This window comes from Solea senegalensis, linkage group LG8 (genome assembly GCF_019176455.1).
Source record: "Solea senegalensis isolate Sse05_10M linkage group LG8, IFAPA_SoseM_1, whole genome shotgun sequence".
In the NCBI taxonomy this organism is placed as follows: domain Eukaryota; kingdom Metazoa; phylum Chordata; class Actinopteri; order Pleuronectiformes; family Soleidae; genus Solea; species Solea senegalensis.
Genome location: NC_058028.1, coordinates 17,792,629 through 17,816,979, shown reverse-complemented (window position 1 = coordinate 17,816,979; position 24,351 = coordinate 17,792,629). Strand labels below are relative to the sequence as shown.

At 40.0% G+C, this 24,351-nt stretch overlaps 1 protein-coding gene across 4 annotated transcripts in view; it reads left to right on the top strand.

Annotated features, from left to right (window-relative positions):
• Positions 1–22,191, top strand: part of zbbx (zinc finger, B-box domain containing) — a 52,809-nt gene extending 30,618 nt beyond the window's left edge. For 3 of the 4 annotated variants that reach the window (XM_044032046.1, XM_044032049.1, XM_044032050.1), the window contains 10 exons: positions 3,772–3,893; positions 4,074–4,129; positions 5,950–6,134; positions 8,030–8,878; positions 10,861–11,075; positions 13,346–13,496; positions 16,289–16,444; positions 19,540–19,824; positions 20,033–20,111; positions 22,009–22,191. In XM_044032046.1, coding sequence (XP_043887981.1) covers positions 3,772–3,893; positions 4,074–4,129; positions 5,950–6,134; positions 8,030–8,878; positions 10,861–11,075; positions 13,346–13,496; positions 16,289–16,444; positions 19,540–19,824; positions 20,033–20,111; positions 22,009–22,087 — 2,177 coding nt within the window. In that variant the 3' untranslated portion in view covers positions 22,088–22,191. Of the gene's footprint in view, positions 1–3,771; positions 3,894–4,073; positions 4,130–5,949; positions 6,135–8,029; positions 8,879–10,860; positions 11,076–13,345; positions 13,497–14,856; positions 15,600–16,288; positions 16,445–19,539; positions 19,825–20,032; positions 20,112–22,008 lie in introns of those variants that run through there. The other variant, XM_044032051.1, reaches the window with a different exon arrangement.
• Positions 22,192–24,351: the final 2,160 nt, after the last annotated feature.

Genomic DNA, 24,351 nt, shown 5'->3' with positions numbered 1-24,351 from the left:
CACAGTTGCATTATGTACACATGTCTGTATGTGCATGAACACCGTGTCGCGCTAAATCAGGATGTTAGCATTGGTATCGTGCTGCACACTCCACCTTTATGATGCCTAACATAAACAGACTCTCAGATAAAACAAGGGCAGAATAGAAAGAACTGCATGCACTCACATACTGTACACACACACACACACACATGCACAATAGCAAAAACTTCTCCCTCTCAGTGGGTTTGAGGAATCAGTGCTTGGTCATCCATCCGTGGTGGTGTGATGTGTAATCACTGGCTGTGATTGTGTGGGTAGGGTTGTTGGAGGCAGCTCATGCCTGACAGGTTACACTCTGCTTGGGTAAGAAAAGGAGCTTGGCGGGATGGGGGGTGGTGGTGGTGGTGGTGGGCGGTGTTATCGGTTATAGGTCGACCTCTAGTCTTGAACTCATGGCATGGAGCTCATCAGTCGGGGGGACTGTCCCGGCCGTCAGGAGTGAAGTAGAGCAGCTTTGTCTGTCCCTATCCAAACCATCAGACTCTGTCAACTGCCTCTTATCACTTCAATCAGCCACAGCAATTCCAGACTTGTTAAGAGCTGCACGTCTTTGCTTCCCCTCTTTCCCAAACCTCTTAAATACTTTCTTTAAGGTCAAAATGGTTCCCTTTGCTGCCTAAAGAAAAACGTTTTATATAAAGAAACCCCACACATTTGGAAATTGGAGTTTGGATTAATATTTCTTTGTCACTAGAGAGTCCTTGTAGCTTAGAAGTATCAGGTGCATATTTTAAAATGCTCCAATAAATCAGATATGGTTAACAAAAAAATTACATTGAGATTAAAAATGTATTTTTCAAGTGTGCCCTGGCCAAGACAGGCAACAGCACAGTTCCAAACAAAGTACAACAAGGTTACAGACAGTCAGCAGCCATACATACTATACAAAAATGTAAAATAATCAAATTATGCAATTTTCAGGATCACAATCACCAAGGCCCACAGAATCATAAAAACACAATAAATTAGCAAGAACATCTACAGACTGGATGTGTCTGCCTGCAAGACATTCTCCGAAAAACATCCCGTGAGACCAAGCAAGTTTCAAATCTTTCTGCAGTTCATTCCAAGCAAAGGGAGCAGCAAACACAAAAGCCTTTTTCCCCCAATTCAGTTCGGACCCTTGGGACAGACAGGGAGAGATAATCCTGGGAACGAAGCTGATAGAATCCAGAAGCTCCACTGATTGATAAATGTCAAGTGGGAGGGGAGAAGACCGAGAATAACTTTGTAAATTAATATACGCCAATGTTTTAGTCTTTTAGAATTCCAACCAACACGCTTATAGCAAACAGGGAGTGATGAGTGATCATACATTGATGATAAACCTCATGAAAGTGGAAGCAAATGGTCTCTTTTTTAGATTGAAAAGAAAGGCAGGATTTAATCCTGAACTCTAAACCCAGTATCAGTTTCAACCTTTTTACCAGCCGATAGATATGTGCCTAAGATAAGTATCTTAACGTTTATATACAGTATAAGCATCTTTCCACTTTTATCTTTTCTTTTTTTTTTTTCTGCCCCACTATCCAATTTTAATAATGCCTTCAATACATACATTACATTAAAATCATCCTGTTTTCTCCCTGTTGAAATTCCCACATCACACAAGAGATCATACAGTAGAGCTGTACAAAAAAAATAGGTCTATTAAAATCATGACGATTCAACATTATAGAGGAAATTAAAAATTGTTTCGCATCTAAAGAGTCAGATTTTGGGCCCAGGGATTTCCTACAGCACCGTGGAGTTTCATCAGAATGCTGTTTTGTCATATATTTTATCTATAGCCGATAATTTCAATGTCTTTCAATTTAAATCTTGCAACTGCATTGTCGTTTTGGGATTTTGATTATTTTCCCAATTAATTGAGCAAGCCCTAGTACACAGTGTACAATCTGCGAGTCTCCTCTTCTTCTTTTTCTTCTTCTTCTTGTTCTTCTCTTGGCTCTTTCCTTTATGGGTCGCCACAGCAGATCATCTTCCCCCATCTTGGCCTATCCCATACAGCATGTCACTTAAATTCACTTATTCACTGGACCATTTGCTGGTTTGATTCTTATTCCTTTTTTCTTTTGCAAAATTCTCATTGACTTAACATTAATTCAGAACCCAACATTACACCAGTATGTTGACAGTGTGTTCCTTAATCTGTAGTCACTGTTTCTGAACCTACGGTCAATTTAGAATGTCAAATTAACCTCTGCATGTTTTTGGACTGTGGGAGGAGACGCACGCACACACACAGGGAGAATGTGCAAACTTCATACAGAAAGGCCCGGGCTTGGAAGCAGACCAGCAACCTTCTTGCTGTGAGGCTGCTCACGATTTAATAATTGATATTTAATTGTTTTAGTGATATGTAAATGAGAGGAAGACAGCTGTGTCTTTGGGAAATGCAGAGCTGTATGGTAGCTGATAAAATATTCCTGCCACCTGTTCCAAACTTTCCCACCACGTGCCAATTACAACAGGTTGCAGCATTTCTTCTCCTCCCCTGCCTTTAAATATGAAAGCAGGCGATGTGTGTGTCCATGAATGATGAATGACGAGAAGCCACTTTCTGGCGTCATGTCAGGAGCACTCCCTTGTTTTAAATTCTAATGTTCCTGATCTGTCAGACCCATTTGGTGAGGATTGTTTGTGAGAGAAAAGATAGAGAGGGGAGTCATACACAGGCAATTTGAAGTGGTAAAAGACAGATTCAGGAAAAACACAGACTGATAATAATAAGATTTTTAATATTATAGGTCTGTATGTACCTAAATAACCATGTGAACCGAAATTCACATGGATAATCACTTAGCCATAGATGTACTGTGGACAACGGCACACATCTACTGTCATTTGCTCAGCAGCAGTGTAGTGTCCTCCTTGTGTAGTGTGATCCTCCACTTTCATTCCCCTGATACACGGACAACATCTTTCAAGTGAAACGAGATTATAAATTACTAAAGACCCAAGTGTAGAGCTTTCTGTGATTCCATGGCCTATGATCCCAGGAATAAGAAAGGATAAGAGCACACATTTCCTTGCTGCTATCAAGGCATACACAATGCTTTAGTTGCTGGTTTTTGAAACAGGGGAAGCTCATTTCAGGCCCAGTTATTTATACATTCTGCCATAGAGATCCATTGAAGCTCAGCTTCCACTGGTTTTAATGCACCGTGCTGCAATTGGAATGAAAGTGTTGTTGTTGTTTTTTTGTCTGTCAAAATCTGCGATCATTGGTATTTGGATTTAGTTGATTTTCACAGCAGGTATTTTTCGACATGAAATTGTAGGACAAACACATGTTTAACCAATAATATTAATTAGTCTAAGGGCAGGTCACACTGAATACTTCAACCTGTAGAAGCTTGTTTATGGGTTGTTGTTTTTTCAGAATTATTTTAGATTAAAACTCCATACATGTCTCCTGTGTTCCAATTAAGTGATTGAGAAGTCATTATACTTTACGGTTATTTAAGCATTGCTAAAACAACAAATCTATTGGTGGCCTTAAGACGGAATTACTGAAATGTCATCTTTTTCCTGGGCCATAACCCACAGACAGACGACCAGACATACATGGGCAAAAACATAATCTCCCTGGTGGAATGAATTATCACATTTTTCTTCTCACTGTGACATTACTGTGCAAGTGCTTTACTCATATTGAAACACTCAACAGGACTCTCTCCCTCTTTCCCCATCTTGATGCGTGTGTCTGTGTGTCTGTGTTTATAGCTCAGGAGGAAGATTTCCGTCTCTACTATGCATCATTGTTTGCTGTCCCTGTCAGCAGGGGCAAGGCTCAGGCTCAGATTACCACACCTGAATCGTGCCTTGTCATAGATGTCCAGGATGAGGTGAGACAAACTGCTGCATTTTATTCTAACAGAAATGTTTTACCTGCATGAACTTGCATATCGAATCTAGACAGAGCAAGCAGGGAGTAAAGTCACACAAGACCTCACAGGCAACCGCACGTCCTTTGTTACCGTCTTAATCGTGCTGTCTCATTCACCATTCTTTTTATTTTTCTGTAGACAGACACGGATGTAAATGGAGACTGTGCAGAGCAGAGGATGAACAGCAACAGAGAGTAAGCCTCAGTTTCAAAAAGTTTCTTCTGTGACCTTAAAAGATACCTACCAAGAAAAACAGCGATGGTGTTCTGTGTGACAAAAGTGCCATGTCTGTCAAAAGAATTAACAAATGAGATAAATTAAGAAACTAACAAAAAGGCAACAAGCTGAACACAAACAGAAACACTTTAAAACACAGGGAGTAGGGATACAGCAAATAAAGTGAACAATAAAACAAAAAAAATGAACCAACACAGACACTGGGGAGCAAAGAGACCAAGGCCTTGTTTAGACTGCAGCCCAAATCGGATCAAGAATGTATCTAGCTTGACTTTTTTGGACAGGTAAAAAAACACAATCTCATTCAAACACTATACCTAGGCGGTTTTCGAATGCGACTCTGATCAGATTTTTACAGATCCGTTTCAATCTGAACCTCGTGGTCGCTCACACAGGATTTCATAGTGTCTCCTTCGAAGTTGACATAGATCCGCAGAGACGTAGGTTAATTGGAGGCACATTAAACAATCAACACAGTGGAAAACACAATGGGGTAATGCTGAATGTCTTTTCTCGCATTTGGAAATTTGAGTGCCATATTGCATCATCAAACGTCCCCACCACACGATTCCACCAAGCATCGCTGGTGGAATTCTTACAAATTCTATTTGGGCTGCAGTCTAAACAAGCTCTATATACACTCGAGAGGCAGGAATTATAAGACACCGGTGAATCAAATTAGTGTGGGGCAGACAATCCACAGGGAAGCCAGTACAGGAAGTCAAACTTAATAAGGAAAAAGTACAAAAATAAAACAGGAAACAAGGAACAGAAAACCAGGCACAAAGTAAAAACAGAAGCAAACGGGTAAGGAAAACAGAAAGAGCAACAAAAAGTCCAGAAACAACTGTCCAAACCAAGAGCAACTGGATTAATCCAGGGCTCAAGACAAAAAGCATGTTCAGGCAAAGAAAGAGCAATTGTAAAGATGTAAACCTGTTGACCCACAAAACAAGACTTACAGCATCTTTGTTTATTATTGAATAAATCTTGTTCAGCAGTCTCTCAGTAGAAAAATTAAGTAAAGTGAGTGTCTCCAAGAAAGACATGTGCAAGCCCAGGTCTTGTCTTAGACCAAAATGATATCATGAATAGTTAAAGAACCTCTTAAATGCATTGCTCATCCAACACCTGTCATACAATAATATATTTATCATATACAGTGTTCTTCTTAAACCATAAGGGAGGAGAAAATTGTATAATGTGATGCATCTTGGCGTGAAAATCTTCATCTTGATCTTAATTAAAAAAAAGTAGTGCTGTGAAGATTTGCTGAACTGTGAACAACACCCACTGGCTCTGTGAAAAGAAACCCGGCTAATTTACTGGCCGCCCATTGATCAAAGTTGCTCAATTTATATTATGTCATTTGATTAAATAAATTGTTAACCCTACCAGCATGCAATAACAGTCAGTCAGTATATATTTAATAGGGAATTGATTGATTGATAAGCCTTTTATATGGAATACTTTAAAGCAATTTCCAGACACAAGGCTGGGACCAACAGCATTTTCCAGCCTTTTACTTAATATTTATCTGTATATGTGTAAATAATTCAATGAAGTTGTGATTCATTCATCAAAACTCCCTTGGAAATGTCTGGTTTATTCAAATGAACACATAATGCAAGATTTAGCTTTTGTCGCGGTTTAGGTTGCAATCGTTTGTAAAAAAGTGAGTCCACAAAACTGCCTTAAAGTATAACAATGGCACGTGCTAGTAACGTTATGTACAGCCATTAACAGGTGGACATGGACCCCACCATTCCACACACAGGGTTGCCTTGTCTGAGCAAGGAAGAACACTGGTGCCCCAAATGACCTTGACCAGTGAGGGGCCCTCAAGAGCCAGTCTGTCTTCTCCCCGTCCACCACAGCTATCCACACCAACGCAACCTAAACCCACTCACAAGCACCGACTATCTAAGGCTGAGACTTCAAAAGCAAAGCACTCAATGAAATGTAAGCTGTGCATTTAGTTATTTTTATAAAGATGAGCTGACGGGGAGTTTTTTTTTTTTTTTGCTTTTTCTGTTGAGAGAGTAAAAACAAACTGACATTATAAGATCACTGTATTTTTACTCTTGCTCTGTTGCCGATGTTTATGAGCACAAATAAATTTATTCCTGGACAAATGCATATTTTATAGCGTTCAGTTACAGAAGGAAAGGACAGTGCAGTTATGCAGTGTGTCCATGCTACATACATTTATTTTTGACGTAGAATAAAAGAGTGTTGAACAGTTTCTGTAAAGTTGAATGAAAATGCATAGTGCGTGTGAGTCAGGAGGAAGTGTGGTATTATAGATGGTCCTGTTTTAAGGTTAGATGCTCCAGCAGCTTAGTGATGTATGATGTGAGCATTTTTATTTTAATTTAAATACCTCCCCATCTTCTCCTGTGGTGGTGCAGGGGTCATCCTGCTCCCTGACTGTGCAGCTGCTTCTTGCAGCACCTCTCATCTCCATATGACATGACTGCAGTCACTTGTTTGTTTGTGTTTACAACTGTCTTTCAAAACAAGTGCCAGACCAGGTCTGTCCATCATTTCTGTTACCTGACACATGGAGATGAACTGAGGACTAAATGTACTGTACATGTATTTGTTCTCTACACATGATTCCCCTGATTCTGTTTAGTCAAACTTCAGAAGTGTTGAAGTGAAGTTTATTTACATTAATATCAAGTGAGAATTGATTTCTACGTCAATCAGGTCTGTCGTTAATTACTTGAAGATGCAGTTGTAAAGACCGTTGAGTATATTGTTTACGTTGATGTTTGGAAGTTTAAAGAGGATTTTTGCCTGCGATTGTTTAGAATTTACCATCTAGCAGTGCTTTTGAACACATTTTAAACACATTTTAGTTTTAGATTTTTATAGTGAACAAAAGACAGCAATACAAACAGAAAAACAGCTTTTCTTGCACACAAACACACACATATATACATGTATATATATGTATGTACATATATATATTTATTGTTGTACATTATGTGCTTTTCTTCGATAGAGATAGTGGAGAAAGACAGTGTGAGAGGCATCTTTCAGTTTTTGTTTTTAATTAAATCCTGCACAGCATCAAAAGGCTGAGTCTGCCAAACACCGTAGTTTCCCTTGAGAAAGTAAGAAAAGCCTAAGATTTGTAATTGAAGTGGCTGCAGAACTCAGTACCTACAGTACGAGGTAAAAAAAAAAAAAAAAGATGGGTCACCTTTGCAGCTTTGTGTAACTGCACTGCACTGGTTACTTGCTGAATGGAGGACAGACTTGGAGCGACATTTCTTTTTTGAAAGACAACCATAAATCACGGCTGTCGTGTGGAGATTAGAGGCTCTGCATGGAGCTGCTGCACAGTCAGGAAGCAGGATGACCACTGCATCACCACAGGAGAGGGTAAAGAGTGATTTGAATAAAAAACGGCTCACATCATACTTCACTAAGCTGCTGGATCATCTAACCTTACGTAGTACCATTTATAACACCACATCTCCTCCTGACTCCCACACATGCATTTACTCGGGCCCAACAGGAGACTTTCCTGATTATCATCTTTACAGAGACAGTCAAACTTTTACAACCGGACTATTATTTCTTCACAAGGCTAATTTCACCTTGCATGTTTAGCTTTTTCATCTCTAGGCAATACAGTAGAACCACTAGATACTGTATGTTTGCATACATTTAAAGTACTTCATTAGTTTACCTTTCTTCTAGAAGTGCATTTAGAGTACTCTAACCTTACAACCATGAGTTGGCACATGATCAGATTGAGTGAGTGTGACATCATTATTGTTATTGGAAATAATATATGTTCCCTCATGGCTGCAACATCTAATACATTATTATCCTTTGTGCAGCTTCACCCTCTCAAACTATGCCACCACTATGCCCGACTGTTGAGACTCCAAGGACTTCACGGACATCCATCAGGACACCGGCCTTAAATTCACAAAAGGCCATGTGTTACTCCACTGTACACAAATCAAGTGCTGACCATGGGTCATCACAACCTTTGTCCTCGTCACCAAATTCCCAGGATGAGATCCTTAAATCCTCTCGCTCCCACTTTTCATTTACACCTGATGAGTCTCTTCACCTGAATCCAACTCCTCCTCCTCCTCCTCTTAGGTCTACATTCACAGTCTCACCATCAAGCTCTGCCGAGTCACCTTCGTTGCCCAGAGTTAACCGTTCAACCCCATTACACCAAAGTTCAGACTCATATCTGTCTTCCAATATATTCCCCAGACCAGTCTCATCCCTAAAGCTGTCACAATCACCACCAAGCAATCTGGATTCCCCAAAGCAATCCCAGCGTTCCTTGTTTGAGCCAGAGTCCCTCCTATCTGATGATCAACTTCAGCTGCCGCAGTCCGACAGGCCAGACCCACAACCGAAATCCCTGGAACTAAATCACTCACAGACAAACCCCGTGCCATTCAGTGCAACTGTAAAGACTCCATCAAGTTTATCTCTGTTTAATGAGTCCCTTCCAGATGCAAACTTGAGATATAAGTCAATTCCGCCATATGGGGATACTATGGGGATAGTTTTAATGTCCGCATCCTTCATCTCTGGTAGCCACAAATCAACTCTTTCTCGTCAGGTCACAGAGTGTGTCTCATCGCTTTCATCACGTCCTTTAAATGTAAACCAGAATATTTCTTTAGCTGTGAAAATGGAGAAGGAAGAGGCACCATCAGTGGGTAAGTGAATTGTGATAATGAGCTCTCTCTCTCTCTGTGTGTCTGTGTGTGTACTCATTTTTGTGATCTCTTCAGGATCTTTTCTGTTATAAACACTGACTTTTTCCCAGACCAGAAGTCAAAGCTAGGTCCTAATGAGACAGAACTCCATTTTTGAGGCCCTGTTTAAAGTTAGGATGAAGTTGTAAATGGCAGTTAGGTTAAGGTTAGGGTCTAGCATTACCTGGTTATAGTTAAGGTTAGGGACAAGGCATAAGTTTGACTGTCCAAATGAATGGAAGAAACAAGAATAGCTATGTGTTGAACTGGTGACATGAGCACATTGTTTTGGCATGTAGTTTATTACATTTAAGCGTTTTAATTGGTGTTGTGGTTTGGTCTTAAACTAAACATCTCAAAATGAACATTTTAATGTTGGCAGTGACTACAATTGGAACATGAGGTGCTATGTCTCCTCCCATCACCAAGAGTATATGACAAAGCTCCTTAATATGTACATAAATAACAGCACAATTTGCATTTAGGAGTTCTTCTCGACATTATGGAGTTTCATGTTGTGTTTGTCCCTCTTGAGTTTCTTTTCTCCCCATTAAAGATTTCTCACAATCCAAAATGCATTTGGCAATTTACCCTCCATATAATTAACAACTTCCCACCTCGTCTTAGCATTTAATAGAACGCTCTCATGTCAGACATTGAAATGCTGATATAATTGCACTGAATAAGAAGGTGGAAAAAAAAAAGGACAGAGTTGTGAATGTCAAAGTTTCAAAAGTAGCATACATTAATTTCCATCACCAATTGAAGTTTCTTAAGGTTTAGACACAATTATATGCCAGTGTGATTTTAAGCCCACCGGAAGGCGAATATATGTGTCCACCTACACGTACTTCCTTTCCATTCCATTCCTAACACCTGCAGTCTATCACTGTGCATGTTTTGATTTGATTTTTACTGAATTTTTCAGAGACCAAACAATAATATCCATAGGCCAAGAGAGATTTCCAACGACACATATTTCACACCTCATTTTGCCTGAACACAATTGTCATTGCCCAGGGACTTTATACAAACAAAATGAATCTCAAGAGTGATGGTTCCCTTTTATTTCACAGAGCTGTTCAAGCCAATTTAGACCAAGCCATAAAAATGTTGTCATTGGTTCCTTTCAGGGGCATTACATGATCTTGCGTTCACTTCCTGCGTGGTGATTTATGCTAACCATTACTCCGAAAACCCCATTTTCAACCATTAGCCCAACATGTCACCTTTGTCCCAAATAGCTCCCAGTTGTGCTGATGCAGTGTCCCCATTGTCTCTTCTTCAGTCCAAAGTTTGTCCCCAAAAAATAAACTATGACACACACACATGGCATTTTTGCAAGAGCACTTAAGATGCACGTGTTCAAATCGTTTTTTTTGCAGAAACCTGTGCATTGTTTTCTGATGTTTTTTTGTTTTAAACACTAGACACTGCGTCTGTGTCTCTTAAGAAGTAAAAACTGTGACAAAATCTGCACTTTAAATGACATTGAAATGAGAAATATATACGTTTTACAGTATGGACTGTTCAATGTCCTATTGCTCTTTTTTTGGTAATCCTCATTGCTGGCCTCTCCTCTAATCATTAATCATATTTTTTGCTTTCCCTTATCTTTTCTGTCCTTCACTTCCTTCCCTTCCTACAGCTCTTTGACCAATGTAAACGTCTGCTTTATCAGAGTGTTGGAGCTTAATGTCAAGGACACTTACATCATATTTTAGATGGGGGAAAGAAAATGTTGCTTCAGAGGTTCAAAGCATAATAAATCAAGGACAACTGATGTGCTCCTCCAGTTCTCCTCCAAAGTAGAGACATTGGGGTTCTTTAAATCACAGTAGAATTTGTTGGAGACATTTACAGCTTAAATTATAATTCAAAACACTGTATGTCTTTTATTATCTAAAGTGATGTATGTCTGTTTTTTTTTTATTTTTATGAAGACAGTGGAGATGAAATGTCAAGTGATAGTCTGGTTCTGGCTCCACATGTGGATGAAGCAGAGACACATGGACATTTAACCAGAGGGAGATCCAGAGAAGAAGAGCAACAACATTCTGCCACATCTCATTGCAGAGATTCCTTTGTTCATACCGATGATGAAATAGTAAAAGGTCTGCTGACTGATGAGCCGGAACAGCTGTCAGAAACATCCATGGTAACATATTTTCACACTCCCACATAGTTTTTGATTTATTTGTGACGGAACCCTGGGTCAGAGAGAGATGTAGCGGCTGTATTTTCTTGGAAGTTTTAGCGAAGGAACTTTATTCAGTTCAACAGTAAATATGTTTTTTAAAGGGTTGTCAAGCTCACAGTATAGCCAACACTATAAAAGATTTCACCGCCAGTGAACATTAGCCCAATTAGGCATTTATAATTTGACTTCATCGCCTCCGTTTGTAATAATGCAGCACACTTTTCAGGATAATCAAGGTTAAAATCATAAAACATCACATTAGAAAAATGTGAAACACATTACACATAAAACACGGCATTAATCACGCGTTAATTAATAACATTACAGTCATAAATGAGTGAGCTTTGATCAGTGATTTGAAAGTAACAGGTGTGAACAGCCTCAAATGTGTTTAGAGAGAGTTCTGGTGGAACGGGGCCACGGAATGCTCTGTTGTCACAGGTTCTGCGTTTGATCTTGTGTGGTGGAGACGGCAGGTTTGCATCTGAGAATAATGTAGAATAAGTATAATAATAAAAATAAAAAAAAACAAGGCCAAAAAAGGAGCAGTAGGATTCACGTCAGAAAGCATCAAATTGTCCCAGTGTGACCTTAATCAAGTCAAAACTTTGTTCACATGATACAGCAACCTGATTAAAGCAAATGCAAGTTTTGATTGCATGAAATCATTACTTTGTTGGATTATAATTAATCCTATTGCAGTGATGAAAAATATTCGGTTGCCAATAAATCAACAAAACAATTCCTGTGGTAGTGATATTCTAACTTGCTAAAACTTTCAAATATTTCAAGGACAGGTAATAAAGGGAATAAGCCGTAGAAGTTTTAGATCCACACCATTATGCTGAACTGAACATAATAACTCCATAGAACGAGAAGATTTAGCAGCATACAGTTCGTCTCTTATTGTAGCTGACCTGCTCATTAGATAACATTGGTATCACTCTAATTACTTTGCATTATTCATTATTCATCCATAGCTCTGAGACAACTAAGGCTGTGGTGTTTCAGTTGGTTCTCACACTGGAAGAAAAGAGACACAGGATGGATTAAACGGACAACCTCCTGAATGGTCCCCAATGATGCATCGGCTCTTTAATGGCATGAATCCTTTATACTGCGACAGAGGAATGAAAAAAATAGGTAGTGGGCTAGAGCTTTATTAAAAAGCTGGGGCAGAATGAGGTCCATGATTGTGAAGATGGTGGTTATCTGTGGCCTATCCACCTAAATCAAACTGCTTCTAATATGATTAGATAATGATAAGGTGATTTTTCCCCTCCGTCTTCCTCCCTCTCTCTTTCTCTATCTGTCTCTGGGTGTGATATTTTTCCTATCTTATCCTCTTGGCATTGTATTTCTCCATATATCTTCAGACTCCTTTACTTCTGCCCCTCTTTACCATAGTTTTGGCATCCATATTGTTATGTGCTGACATTGATCCAAACAAAGACAATCACATTTTTCCCTGATACCCGGTCTCATTGTGGCTCTTGCTGTGTTGTTATGGAGCTCCTCTTCCTGTCTCCTGCTTGACATTCTCCATTCTTGCTCCTACCTCTGTCTGAGCAACACTATTCCCACATGCCTTCGTTCCTATTATTTCCTGGCCCATCTGCATTGACTCTCACTGCTGTGGCTAGCATGCAAATGCATCAGATCTAATCTTAACTAAACAGAGCTTCCTCATTTTACACCCGCCTCACAGGAGGACACTTGTGTGGGAAGAACAGCGAGCCCACTAGGGCGTTGTGAGGTGCTCTCACCAGCTCCAGGGGTTAATTAAAAATCAATTCATCAAGTGGAAACAAAGGAAACGGAGAGAGAGCAGAATAATCCCAAACCAAAGAAACTGGCTAATTAATATGCATTTACTCGGGCAAAAATGGAAAAACATACATTTTGACATTACCTGAATTAACAAGTGTTCAAGTGGTATTTCATTTCAGTTTGTCCTTTAAAACTGATTTTGTGAGGATAGAAATAAAACTCCAACCATGAGACTAAAGTATTAATTCCCTTTTCTTCACTCTATGTCCTCCCCATCTCTTTACCCCACAATACACCATCCATTCCATCCCCCCTTTCAACCTCCTCCATAATTTATTTCCCCCTTCTTACATTCTCACTGTCTTTCTGTCTCACTTCTTCCACTTTTTTCCATTTTATGCCGCTCCCTCCCTCCTTCCTTCCATCTCATCCCTCCATCTGTTTCCATTTCCTCATAGGTGATGTCCTACTGGAGTGCTGGGTCTGCATCAGAGGAATCCTGTGATGTGAGTCTGGATTTGAGTCGTGGTCACTCTGACACAACAGAAAACACACAGTGTGACCCACTGCAAACACACCAACCTTCAACCAACGAGTCTGATCCGCCAGGTATTTTGAAGCATGGGAAGTGTTTTAACGTACTTATATGCGTGTACATTTTCACGCACCTTATTATTATTATTATTTAAAGGTTTTTTTTAGGCTTTTTACTTGGCCTGTCTTTTTTCTGTAAATTACAACAGATGATGCCATAGCAGGGTTTGTGCTTCAAGAGATTAGATTATAAAGATTACCTCTGTGTCCAACTTTTGCTTGGAGATACTTTCCAATTTGCAAGCGTTGTTCATATCACAAAGGCTTCGTAATAGGATTTAGAATAAATATGTAGAAAAGGAGAGCTTACAAGAGAGATGAAAATGAGTTTTAAACCCAGAGGAGTGTTGCCTGCTTGCTGGAAATGGAAGGATGGGGGACAGCACTGATAATTTACCACCAGTAGGTCCAAGGGGAGCTTTCTTAAGATTCTTCTCTTTTTTTTTTATCTGTGTGTCTTTGTGTACATGTCTGCGTGCCATCATTTTCTAAGATATGTGAACTCCTATTTAATGATTCCATTTTGTTACATTGTCGCTGTTCAGTGGCGATAGAAATTCAGCTCTGAACACCTATTGCGCAGAATTAGCTGGACAAATGAATGGGCCGCTTTTTTGTCATGTAGTTATTTATGTTGTTGTCTAGTTCAGTTAATGCTAGTATTTCATTACCCATATCGCATGCTAATTTTTGCACTCCTCCTCATTCTTGTCTTTGTCACATTTCACCTTGATCTACCGCCAAGAAATATTGTTTTACAAGACAGTTCTAAAGTGTTCTGGTGAAGCCATTGAGGAAACATGAGGAATATTCTCCTATTTGTGACTGCAGCATGGACACTCACTCGATAATGTAATGATAATGTAAATCAGCCGGGTGTGTGAGGTTTGTTTAATAAGTCCGATGGATGCATGCATCACAGTTAAAGCAGTAGACCAGTCACACTTGTTGCTCTGATCCAAGGCTTATTGATAACATATATTTCAAACAAAGGCTTTTTTTTTTCCAAATCACATTTCTAATTCATATTTTGTTTGCTTAAGTAAATTTGTTCTGGCAAAAAAAATAATCCCATCATCATTTTCGCCCTCCTCTGGTGTTAAAGCCAATTCTGTCTCTGTGTCATTGTCAAGCCTGTGTTAAGTGAAAGGGGTTGACAGTGAGACTCCCACAAGGGCACAACTTACTATCCATGCACCATGCAGCCAGCCGCTCGTCAAACCCCCGTACTGTCTGTGCCACCGTCGTTAAAGCTCCAAAGTTAATGAGAGAGAAAGGTTAGAGAGGATGAATATCACCTTGACAACACTCCACATCCATTTATGTGTCTCCATCCCTCCATCTGTCTCCACGATTTTTCTCTTTTTTTTCCCAGGCAGGGCTGAGGTCCAAAAGGTGTAAAATGTCTCCTGCTCTACCTCTCCACCCCGCTCTCCTTTTTGCTCTCGCTCCCTGTCACCTGGTCAGTCAGAAAATGAGGTTGTTAGTCTGCAGTTTCAGACTTGTGTGCATCCAGTCAGAAAGAGAGGGGGAGACGTGGGGAGCAGAGAGAAGGCATTTCGGCAGCGTTATGAGGACAGAGGCAGAAAGATGCTGAAAAGCAGAAAAGGCCCCCGGAACAGACAAAAGAAACTGTGAAAAACAGGACAGACCAACACATTGACTGAACTGCTGTGGTATCTTAATGTGCACTTTTGACTCATTTGTATTTCCCCAAAATGTTTCATTACTTGTGTTGAGTCTGTCCGACTCCTCTCATCCTGTCCACCTTTCATTTGCTGATGATTAAGATTAGTTAGTAGACTTTCCCTCCAGTCAATATTATTAATTGATTGCCTAACCACTGGAGAGAAAGAAGAAACAGCAGTAATTGCATTGTAGCTGTTAGGACTGGCTGAACATGCTTGTTAGCAATATTGCTTTGGTATAGACGCTGCTCGAGGATGAACACATAAATGACTTTACTGAGTATAATCGTGTAATATTCACACATTTAATATCACAGTTATAGTTATTCTTAGTTGGTAAACAACCATGAAAATAAATAATGTCACTGTACGTATATTGGCAAAACTTTATAATAAAGCTTCGCTGCACAGCCGTGGCCTGAAAAACCCTCCATATGTTGAGTTTTTGCATCCAGTCACACTTTGAATGTATTGCTAGTTAATTAGCTCGCTATACATCATACATTTAAACACCTGACAGCAGCATCACAGTGCATGATCTGTATCTTTGGATTCTATTTATCTTTTCTGTAAGGGGACACACAAGCAGGTGGATGGAGTAAAGGATGCTTTCAAAGCAGGGCCAGTAATTAGTGGAGGTGTTAATTGGACAATCCATCATTCAGTTTATTATTAAGGTTTTATGTTTCTAGCGTTTGTTACAGCAACGGTCAGTGGTCAAATAGTTTAATACTGCCCAAGAAGAAACAGGTTCAAGTCACCAAAATATTTTTTTAAGTTAGAAAATAATTCAGTTTTCTGTTTCACTGGTAAATGCTATGAAAATCAGAATGGTAAGCAAAAAAAAACCCTAAACAAAATATGACATGCTGGTGGCTCATGTTGAGGAGCAGCACTGTCTACAGATCAAATGTATGTTGCTGATTTGGGATGAAATTGAAAAAAAACAGTGACTGTAAAACTGTAAAAGCAGTCCCTTTAGCATGGTTGTCTTCATTTTTCTTTTAACTGTAAATGTCAGAAATAACTGGAATATACTCAGGTATGAAACATATGACTGATGGTGTATTTATGGCTGCTCTTTGTATTTTGTGTGACTCTCTGTCTTTTTGGGGCCAGACTCTTATGGACCACACAGCCGCCTCAGAGCCTCCACTGAGAGACACCTGGTTTTCAAAATGATGGACAACCACATGCAGCCAAGCGAAATTCAAATGCGCTCAGCCACAACCTCCAGCAGAGGAGAAATATCAGCAAATGAACTAGGAACATCTGGTAAGTGTATTTGTATCTGCGTGCGTGTGTGTGTGTTTTTGTCTGTGGGACTGTGTAAACATTGTCAGGCACACTGAGCTCTACCTCTTACGGACTGACGCACACATTTAATACACATCATTTCTGCACATAGCCACACTTAGGCCTAGATTATGCAGGTTTCTCAAAGAGATTTTACTTTGATCCTCTTTTACACACACTCACACATTGGGAGTCGGTCCAGGAATAATGTATGTCCTCATTACTTCCTATACATTTCCAGAAAACACTTATGTGTTTATGCACATACATTAATGCTACACACACAAACGACTGCCAATCAGCCCCCGTCCTTTTTTTTTACTTTAAACAACCATGTTTAAAAATTACCATTTCTTTCCCCCACTTGCTCCTTTTTGTACAGCAAAATTATTTTGGTCTGCTGTTTTCTTTATGAATCTTTCCCTCTCTATTTGCACTTTGTTCATTTTTTTACAGTGCGCTGTCATTTTCTTCTCCTTAGCCTGCTCATTCTTAGCGAATGTGATGCTTGAACAGCGTCAGGGAACATCCTGTTTTTTCAGCAGCCATACTGCTCGCATGAGCTCTGCTGCTCTTCTGTAGGACACAGTTCTTCCCTTGTTTTCTGTGAGCTGTACATTATGGACAAAAGTATTTGGCCACACCTGTTAAGTAGAGAATCCAGGTGTTTCAGACTTTTTGAGCTCGGCCCCTTATCTCCAACGAAGGGCAGTCTTAATGCCTCAGCATACATAGACATTTTGGCAACAGTTTGAGGAAGGCCCTTTTCTATTCCAACATGAATGTGCCCTATTGCACAAAGCAAGGACTATAATGACATGGTTTGATGAGTTTGGTGTTGAAGAACTTGACTGGTCCGCACAGAGCCCTGACCTCCACGCCATCGAGCGCCTTTGGGATGAACTGGAACAGAGATTGTGAGCTAGGCCTTCTCGTTCAACATCAGCGCCTGACTTCATAAATGCTCTACTGGGCACAACTCCCATAGAAACACTTAAAAAACTTTAGGAAAGTCTTCCATGAAGTGTGGAAGCTGTTATAGCTTCAAAAGGGGGACCAACTCTGTATTAAAGACTCTGTTGTAATGGTCAGTTGTCCGAATACATTTTTTCATGTAGTGTAGTTCCTGGCAAAATATACAGGTCTTTCACAGGTCTATTTATTATTATTTTTTATTTTGAGACTCCAATAAATTATCTTTAAAAGGTCTATATTTATTTTAAATAGCAAATTCCAGTTCCCTCAGTTAAGCTTTTTAAGAAGCCTCCCTAAAAGCCTCCACTTTCTTCTGATTGGCCAAACATCTGTCAAGCACTTATACACACTGGCTCATCCTCTTACCAGTGCTGGGCATGCTCTAATAGCAAACTGTCAAGTACAAAATTAGTAAGCGATATGAAAGCCGAATATAAATGACTGTAGACTTCTCAAATAAATTCATCGGTTGATGTTGAAGCCTAAATCTGAAACTGAATATTACAGCACTAGCATCTGTAGTAGCAACAAATGAAAGCAGGACATGTCTCTACTATAAATATACACACCCATTATGATATAAAGTTGAATTTAGTCTCTTAACCACTCAGTTGTGTGTACCTATTATGCCCCTGTTAATGTTGAAAATGTGCCAGCTGAATTTGGAAACATCTGGAAATTCGAGTCTGCTGTTGCCAAATGACTTTACAGTGAACTTATTGTCACTTATTTGTATGTGTCAAAGCTGCTATACTGCTTAAAAAGAACAAGTTGTTCTTAGAGCAGATTATGTGGATTGCAGGCATTGTATCATTATACTGTATATGTCTTTACATCATCCATTCTCTCTTCTGCTTATCCTATGAGGGTCATACATTTTTTTAAATGTATGAATAATAATAAGGAAAAGCCTAAAACTGTGGGACGCCTTTAATAAACGTATGGGTCCCTTTTAATAAAAGTATCAGAAGGACAGACGAGTGCTCAGCAGTTTCTTTTAATTTCACAAGGGAACAAGAAGCACAGACATTTTGTTGTTAAGATGTGTGTGCATCATCGTGCAGCTCCACTGTTCTGTTTGACAGCATTCTGAAGAAGGATTCTCACCAAAACATGTGTGCTTTGACTCCCTTGTGCAATTAATGAATATCTTGAAGTGGCTCTTTACTCCCGATCATGGGAATCCCATTTTCAAGTAGACGACATTTGAATTTCTTATATTGAAACTTCCATTTAGCTACAGCAGCCCGTGTGCAAGCATAGACCAGAGGTTTACCTGAGATTATACAGCAATTTTTCACTTGAAAAACTTTCTAATGTAATCAGTTGTATCTTAATATGACCTATATTGCACACCCTGTGCATGCAAATCAAGGAAGATTGAAATCTGGCCTTCCTCAGAAACTTTTAATCTTTCTCTCTTTTTTACACTGAATATATTTTACATTTATTAAGGAAATCTGTTTTATTTGCTCTAGAATGGAAGCAGGTTGAATTTATAAGTTTGTGCGTGTGTGTATTCGTGTGTTAGCAGCATTTATCGCTCCTCGTGTTGCTTCGTGTGACAGTGTCACAGGTGGTTGTGAAGCATTAAGTGGACTGTCTGTGCCTGATGAAAATAGAGCCTGGACAATGGAAGATTAAGAGAATGAAACCCTTAATAATGGAGCTGAAACTGGTTAGACAGCATACAGCATGAGGAATCAGTGAGCTCCACATGCACACATATATACACCCACAGCATCACAGATTCTCAATGGGGGCCTCCGCGATGTAATTTACAGTGAGCAGGTGGGGATGGCTGTTCAATCTGATTCAATTTGATGTAGCTCACAGTAGAGTGGGATGAGACAACCCCTTTTCCATTAACTGTTGTGATCATCACCGTCTCCCGACTTACCTTCTCTGAACCCTGAGCTACACCCCTCCTTCTCAAAGCTTCTCTTGTCTACATTGCCACTTATCTGTTTCTGTAGCGGTGTTCTTGAGATAAACTTCACTATCTGTCCTTTTATCTATTGTAAACATCCAGCCATATCCTCCCATGACCTCATCCATACATCTCGCCATATGTATCTCGCTTTCGTTTTTTTATTCAGGATCAAAGTGGTCCGGCAGGTCCACTCCAACTGTGTCACACCCCGCGACGACAAACCCGAGTCCTCTTCCTGAAACTATGTTTCCCCTCCGCTCTGCCCGCTCGTCTCGCCCTACACTGGGCTCAGACTTGGGTCCAGCCTTTCATCCGGTGTCCCGGGCAGCCCAAGAGATCATGGAGATCTGTAGTGTGGACCAGACAGGCTGTGAGGACCCTGACCTGGACAGTGACACAGCTGCACACCATCTCCATAGTCTTGAGCAAGAACTAAAGATTATGACAAAAGGTACAGTAGAAAGCCAGCACAGGAATACACAAGTCATGCTTAAAAACACACCATCATAGCCACTTCTTACTTTGCATCTGATAATGATTCATAAACAAAGGTGTTTTTATGTCAGTCACGCTGGTGTCAGATGAACTGTTTGCTATTAAGGTAATTGTGGTTACAAAATAAGGTCATGAATATCAGCCTCCGTGTGTGCTCATCTCAGAAACCGGGACACAGGCTTCATCATCCGCTGCTGTTAACAGTAGAAGTCAAGTTTTACATGGGAATCAGCCACTGACACGGTGAGTGAAATGCAAACACACTGTACCCAATCCCATCTCACAACTGTGGTCGCTCAAGGCACACAGCATACATTACCTCAATCCATGTCATTGATACTGTCACCAGAAATGTGAATAAATTGCTGTCTAGAGCTTGAAATTACCAGACACAACTTTGGTAACTGTTTCAATTTCCAGGCATTTTCCCCCTGTGAGTCTCTGAGTGTAGCCTGAAAACTTCCCGTTTTTTATAATTCTAATCTGTTTCATTTTACCGTCATAGGCATGTAATCCATTGCCATGTTCACATCCACACACTGGTCTACCATTCCAATGGTCCCGATGGGGGGTAATCCCTTTTTTTGTGCCTCACCAGTCCCACTCTCTGTTGGATGTGTGGAGTGTGTAATGGATCATTAGCCAACGACTTAAACTTTGACAGCATTTTGGTTCTCAGGGGCCTTAATGTGCTGCTTAATGTTTGGACGTGTGTGAGATAGAGAAAGATAGCATGTCACAGTATCTTCCTCCTATGTCAGAAATTCAGTGTGTACGACTGTGCATTGTTGATGTTTTGTGCGTGCGTGCGTGTGTGTGTGTGTAATGGGCATAATCTGTGCCAGAGGCCTTGTGCTGAGCAGAGCACTGTGAACATCACATTGAGGAGTGCAATAACTGGATTACCACATACTACACAGAGGGCTCTCTAAATAGCTTTCTACATTCTTCAAATACACACACACATACCATATATCTCCAATGCCACTTTTCCACATACAGATCTAGCACGACTCAGCTCGGCACGGCTCGACTCAGACACAGTTTGGGTTCCAGGCATTAGTCCATAGTACCTCCTCAATGTTGGCGGAGTCATCATAGCACGGCTACACGAAACAAGGCAGTTTTAGTATCAGCTCAGCTCGGTACAACAACAACAGAAGCAGCAGGTACCATGTATTATCCCTAATGGAAAAGCAAAGTAAACTGAGTAGAGTTGTGCCGAGTTGTGCTAGAGCTGTGTAGTGGAAAAGTGCCATAAGATGATCATCTTTTGTTTTTCAATTACATAACTCAAATAGTATCATGTTGATGTATCAAACGTTTTCCATAACATGGGCCTCTTTGTTGAGCACAATAACGATAGTGTCACAGCTGTAACATTTTAAGATATTCATTATAGCAGGCCCACTATTCTGCAACAAAGAGCAATTACTTTGCCAAGCATAGCCAAACTTGTATAGAGCTTATTTTTTTCCCCACTTCTCCCTAAATGCAGTTGGTACAGTAGACTTGCTTTTTTAATATTAGTCGACTGCAGCAGTTTTATCCTCTCACAGCCACCACAAACTCACTGAGGGGCTATAGTTATTTTACGAGACAGCCTGTAGACTGTATTGAGCGGTGGCTGCAGCTGAATGATAGAGTGGACGTATGATATTGGAGTTGTACTGTACAGTGGTCTCTTGCGGCCACCGTCATATATAGAATAACAGTCTTATCATAAAATAACTCAAGTGAGTTATACTGTAAGTTTTCTGTTATGAAACGTAAAAACATACATTTATTTCAGTGTGTATACTCCTAAGAACACCCCCACATCACACAGGTGAATGACAGACTGTTTCATATGCAGCATGTGTGAATTCACTGACATGTGTGTCTCTATTATGACCAAGTCTAATGTAGGTATATGGTATACCCCCCCCCCTCCATATTGAGATACTGACATTTTCATTTAGACTCAGACTTAGTTCTATGTATTTCATCTGATATTTTAAATATAGATACAATGAGTGTAAATTATTCCAGGATTGGGTGATCTCATTGGTGTGTCTGACACATTACCTTCTGTTTTTTGGCATTTGAGTGTTTTGTATGCACAATGCTCTGCATGTCATTGGAGACTTTGGTTTTGCAGGGTCAGAGTCACCAAGGAACAAAAGGAGGAAGAGGAGGCTGTGCAGAGAGACCGGCGGAGTGTCCTGTCTCTACCCTGAGATAATAAGCTGCACAGATACACTCATCACACACATATACACATTATATGGACAAATATACATGGAAGCAATCAAAAACGTGCAATAAATGTAAATAAAATCTGGTTCACAAGGTGTAAAGACTGATGCGGATGCCCTTTAACCTCTGAGGCGAAGGCTTAATCCACTCATAGATGAATAGGTTGTGCGCAGTACTACAAACTTTGCACTTTGCACTGTTACTCACTTCTGCCCAGTCATACTGCTCTTTACTGCTCTTTCTGTAGTGCTCTTTTTCATCTTTAAAAACATTTATATACTGTGTATATATACGTTTACTGTTCACTTTAGAAAATTTTGTATGCTTGTTATGCGCCAATGACACCAGAACAAATTCCTTGTATGTGCAAATCGTACTTGGCAATAAAGCCCTTCTGATTCTGATTCTGATTCTGATTCTGAAAGTGAGATTAGTGGGTTGGCGAGGTATATTGAGTTTAAAGCCAGAGATTTCTGTGTCACATAGTTGGCACTATTTTAACCCTAATCCTCCAGATTGCAAATTACTTTGTTGATATTACCTGGTCCAGACCAGGTTATGTTCACAGCTGCAGCTTAAAATCAGCTATAAAAGTTTTTCTACTTACGTGTTCTGCAATTTTGTTATTTGAAGCAGCTTTTTAGGGCACTAGCTTGAGCCACCACTACTTTTGGCTGTTTATTGTTTTTTTTATATTATTCTACCTCTTTACTATTACTAACCAGTTACTCCTGATTGAAGTTGACAGACCCTTACATACAGAAAGAGTGAGATGATGCCTTAAATGCCCCATTTTTGAATGCTCATGGAGCATGATGAAGAAAACCTGTTGTATACTGTTGGGATAGTTGTTTCCTCTGGTTTGGGATTCAGGTTTTGTTGAGCCAGAGTGAACTGTGTATGTATGTGTAAGCATTTTAAAAGTCCACTTAGCAGCACACAACAACTAAACAACACGCCTGATGTAAAAAAAACGCGATGTAATGTATGAAGTCCGCATTCATACATTATTTTAATAACAGCACATGAAACGCTTTGGAATACAAATCTGTGGATTTATTAACTGAAAGCACAAAAACAGTCGAGTTGGAAGTAAACATGGATAAGTGTAAGAGGTGAGAGAAGAGACAAAATGGTGACATGTCTGTGACAATGCCCTTGATTGTGTCTCTGTGTATGTGCAACTGCACACAGACACTTAAAGAGACAGATGTTGAGGTGCAGTTGACTGGTTCCACTTTTACCAACAGGAATGAAACACTTCTCTCTATTCCAGAGTTTGGTGTTAATAAGGTTAGGGTGGCGCTGTCTTTCCTTTCACACATGCACACACCCGTGGGAGACTCCTGCAGGTGATAAATTGTGTTTTTAGGGAAAGAGCAAGGAACTGTGCCAGTGGTCGCCACCGCTGCTGCTGCCATCTCTCCCTATGACTGTGCAGAAGTTGGGGAAGATAAACACCAGGTGCTGGAACTGGTTTGTCATCTCTGTAGTGAATGTGTCCTGTTGGTATGTGTTTATTTGTGTTTCTTTTCCTCCACTTTTGCATTACTCCCCCACAGCAGGTCCTTATCTATTATAGCTGCCACTGTTGTCAGCTGAGCTCAACCCAGCATCCGTTGGTTTATTGTCAAGAAAATCATGGCTAATTTGTGCAATGCAGTGCGGTTGTCTGTGTGAATAGGAGCATATGCGTTTTATGTTATTTTATTTGTCCAGACGTTAATCACCAGGAGAGGACCACAAAAGCCCTGTAATTCAACAGCAATCACAGTAAAACTGACCGATAGGGCAGGAACATAGAGACAGAGAGAGAGAGACCAAGTGATAGATGAGGAGAGGTGAAAAGTCAGATCTTTCTTATTGTGTTATTGTGTCCGTCACTGAGTTTATCACTTAATGTTAAAGAGAAGAAAAACAAAAAGGTTTCTGGATTTAACCCCCACCCCATCACTCACAAACGAAGAAAGAAGCTGGAAAAAGAGCGATGACCTCTTTTGGATTGGTGGAGTGTTGGAGTTGTGAGACTGTGTTGTTGTTGAAACTGTCAGGAAGACGGTGATGAAGTGGATAAGTTGACATTTAACCCCAAAACCCTTTAACTGGAGCTCAGACTTGGTGTGTTGTAAAACAGTGTGTGCTTTCAGGGTAAATTTAGTCAACATTTTTCAAGAAACATTTGGAAAAAGCTATATACTTTAATTCTTAAACATGCCCCCATATCCTAAATCCTAGACATTAAAGG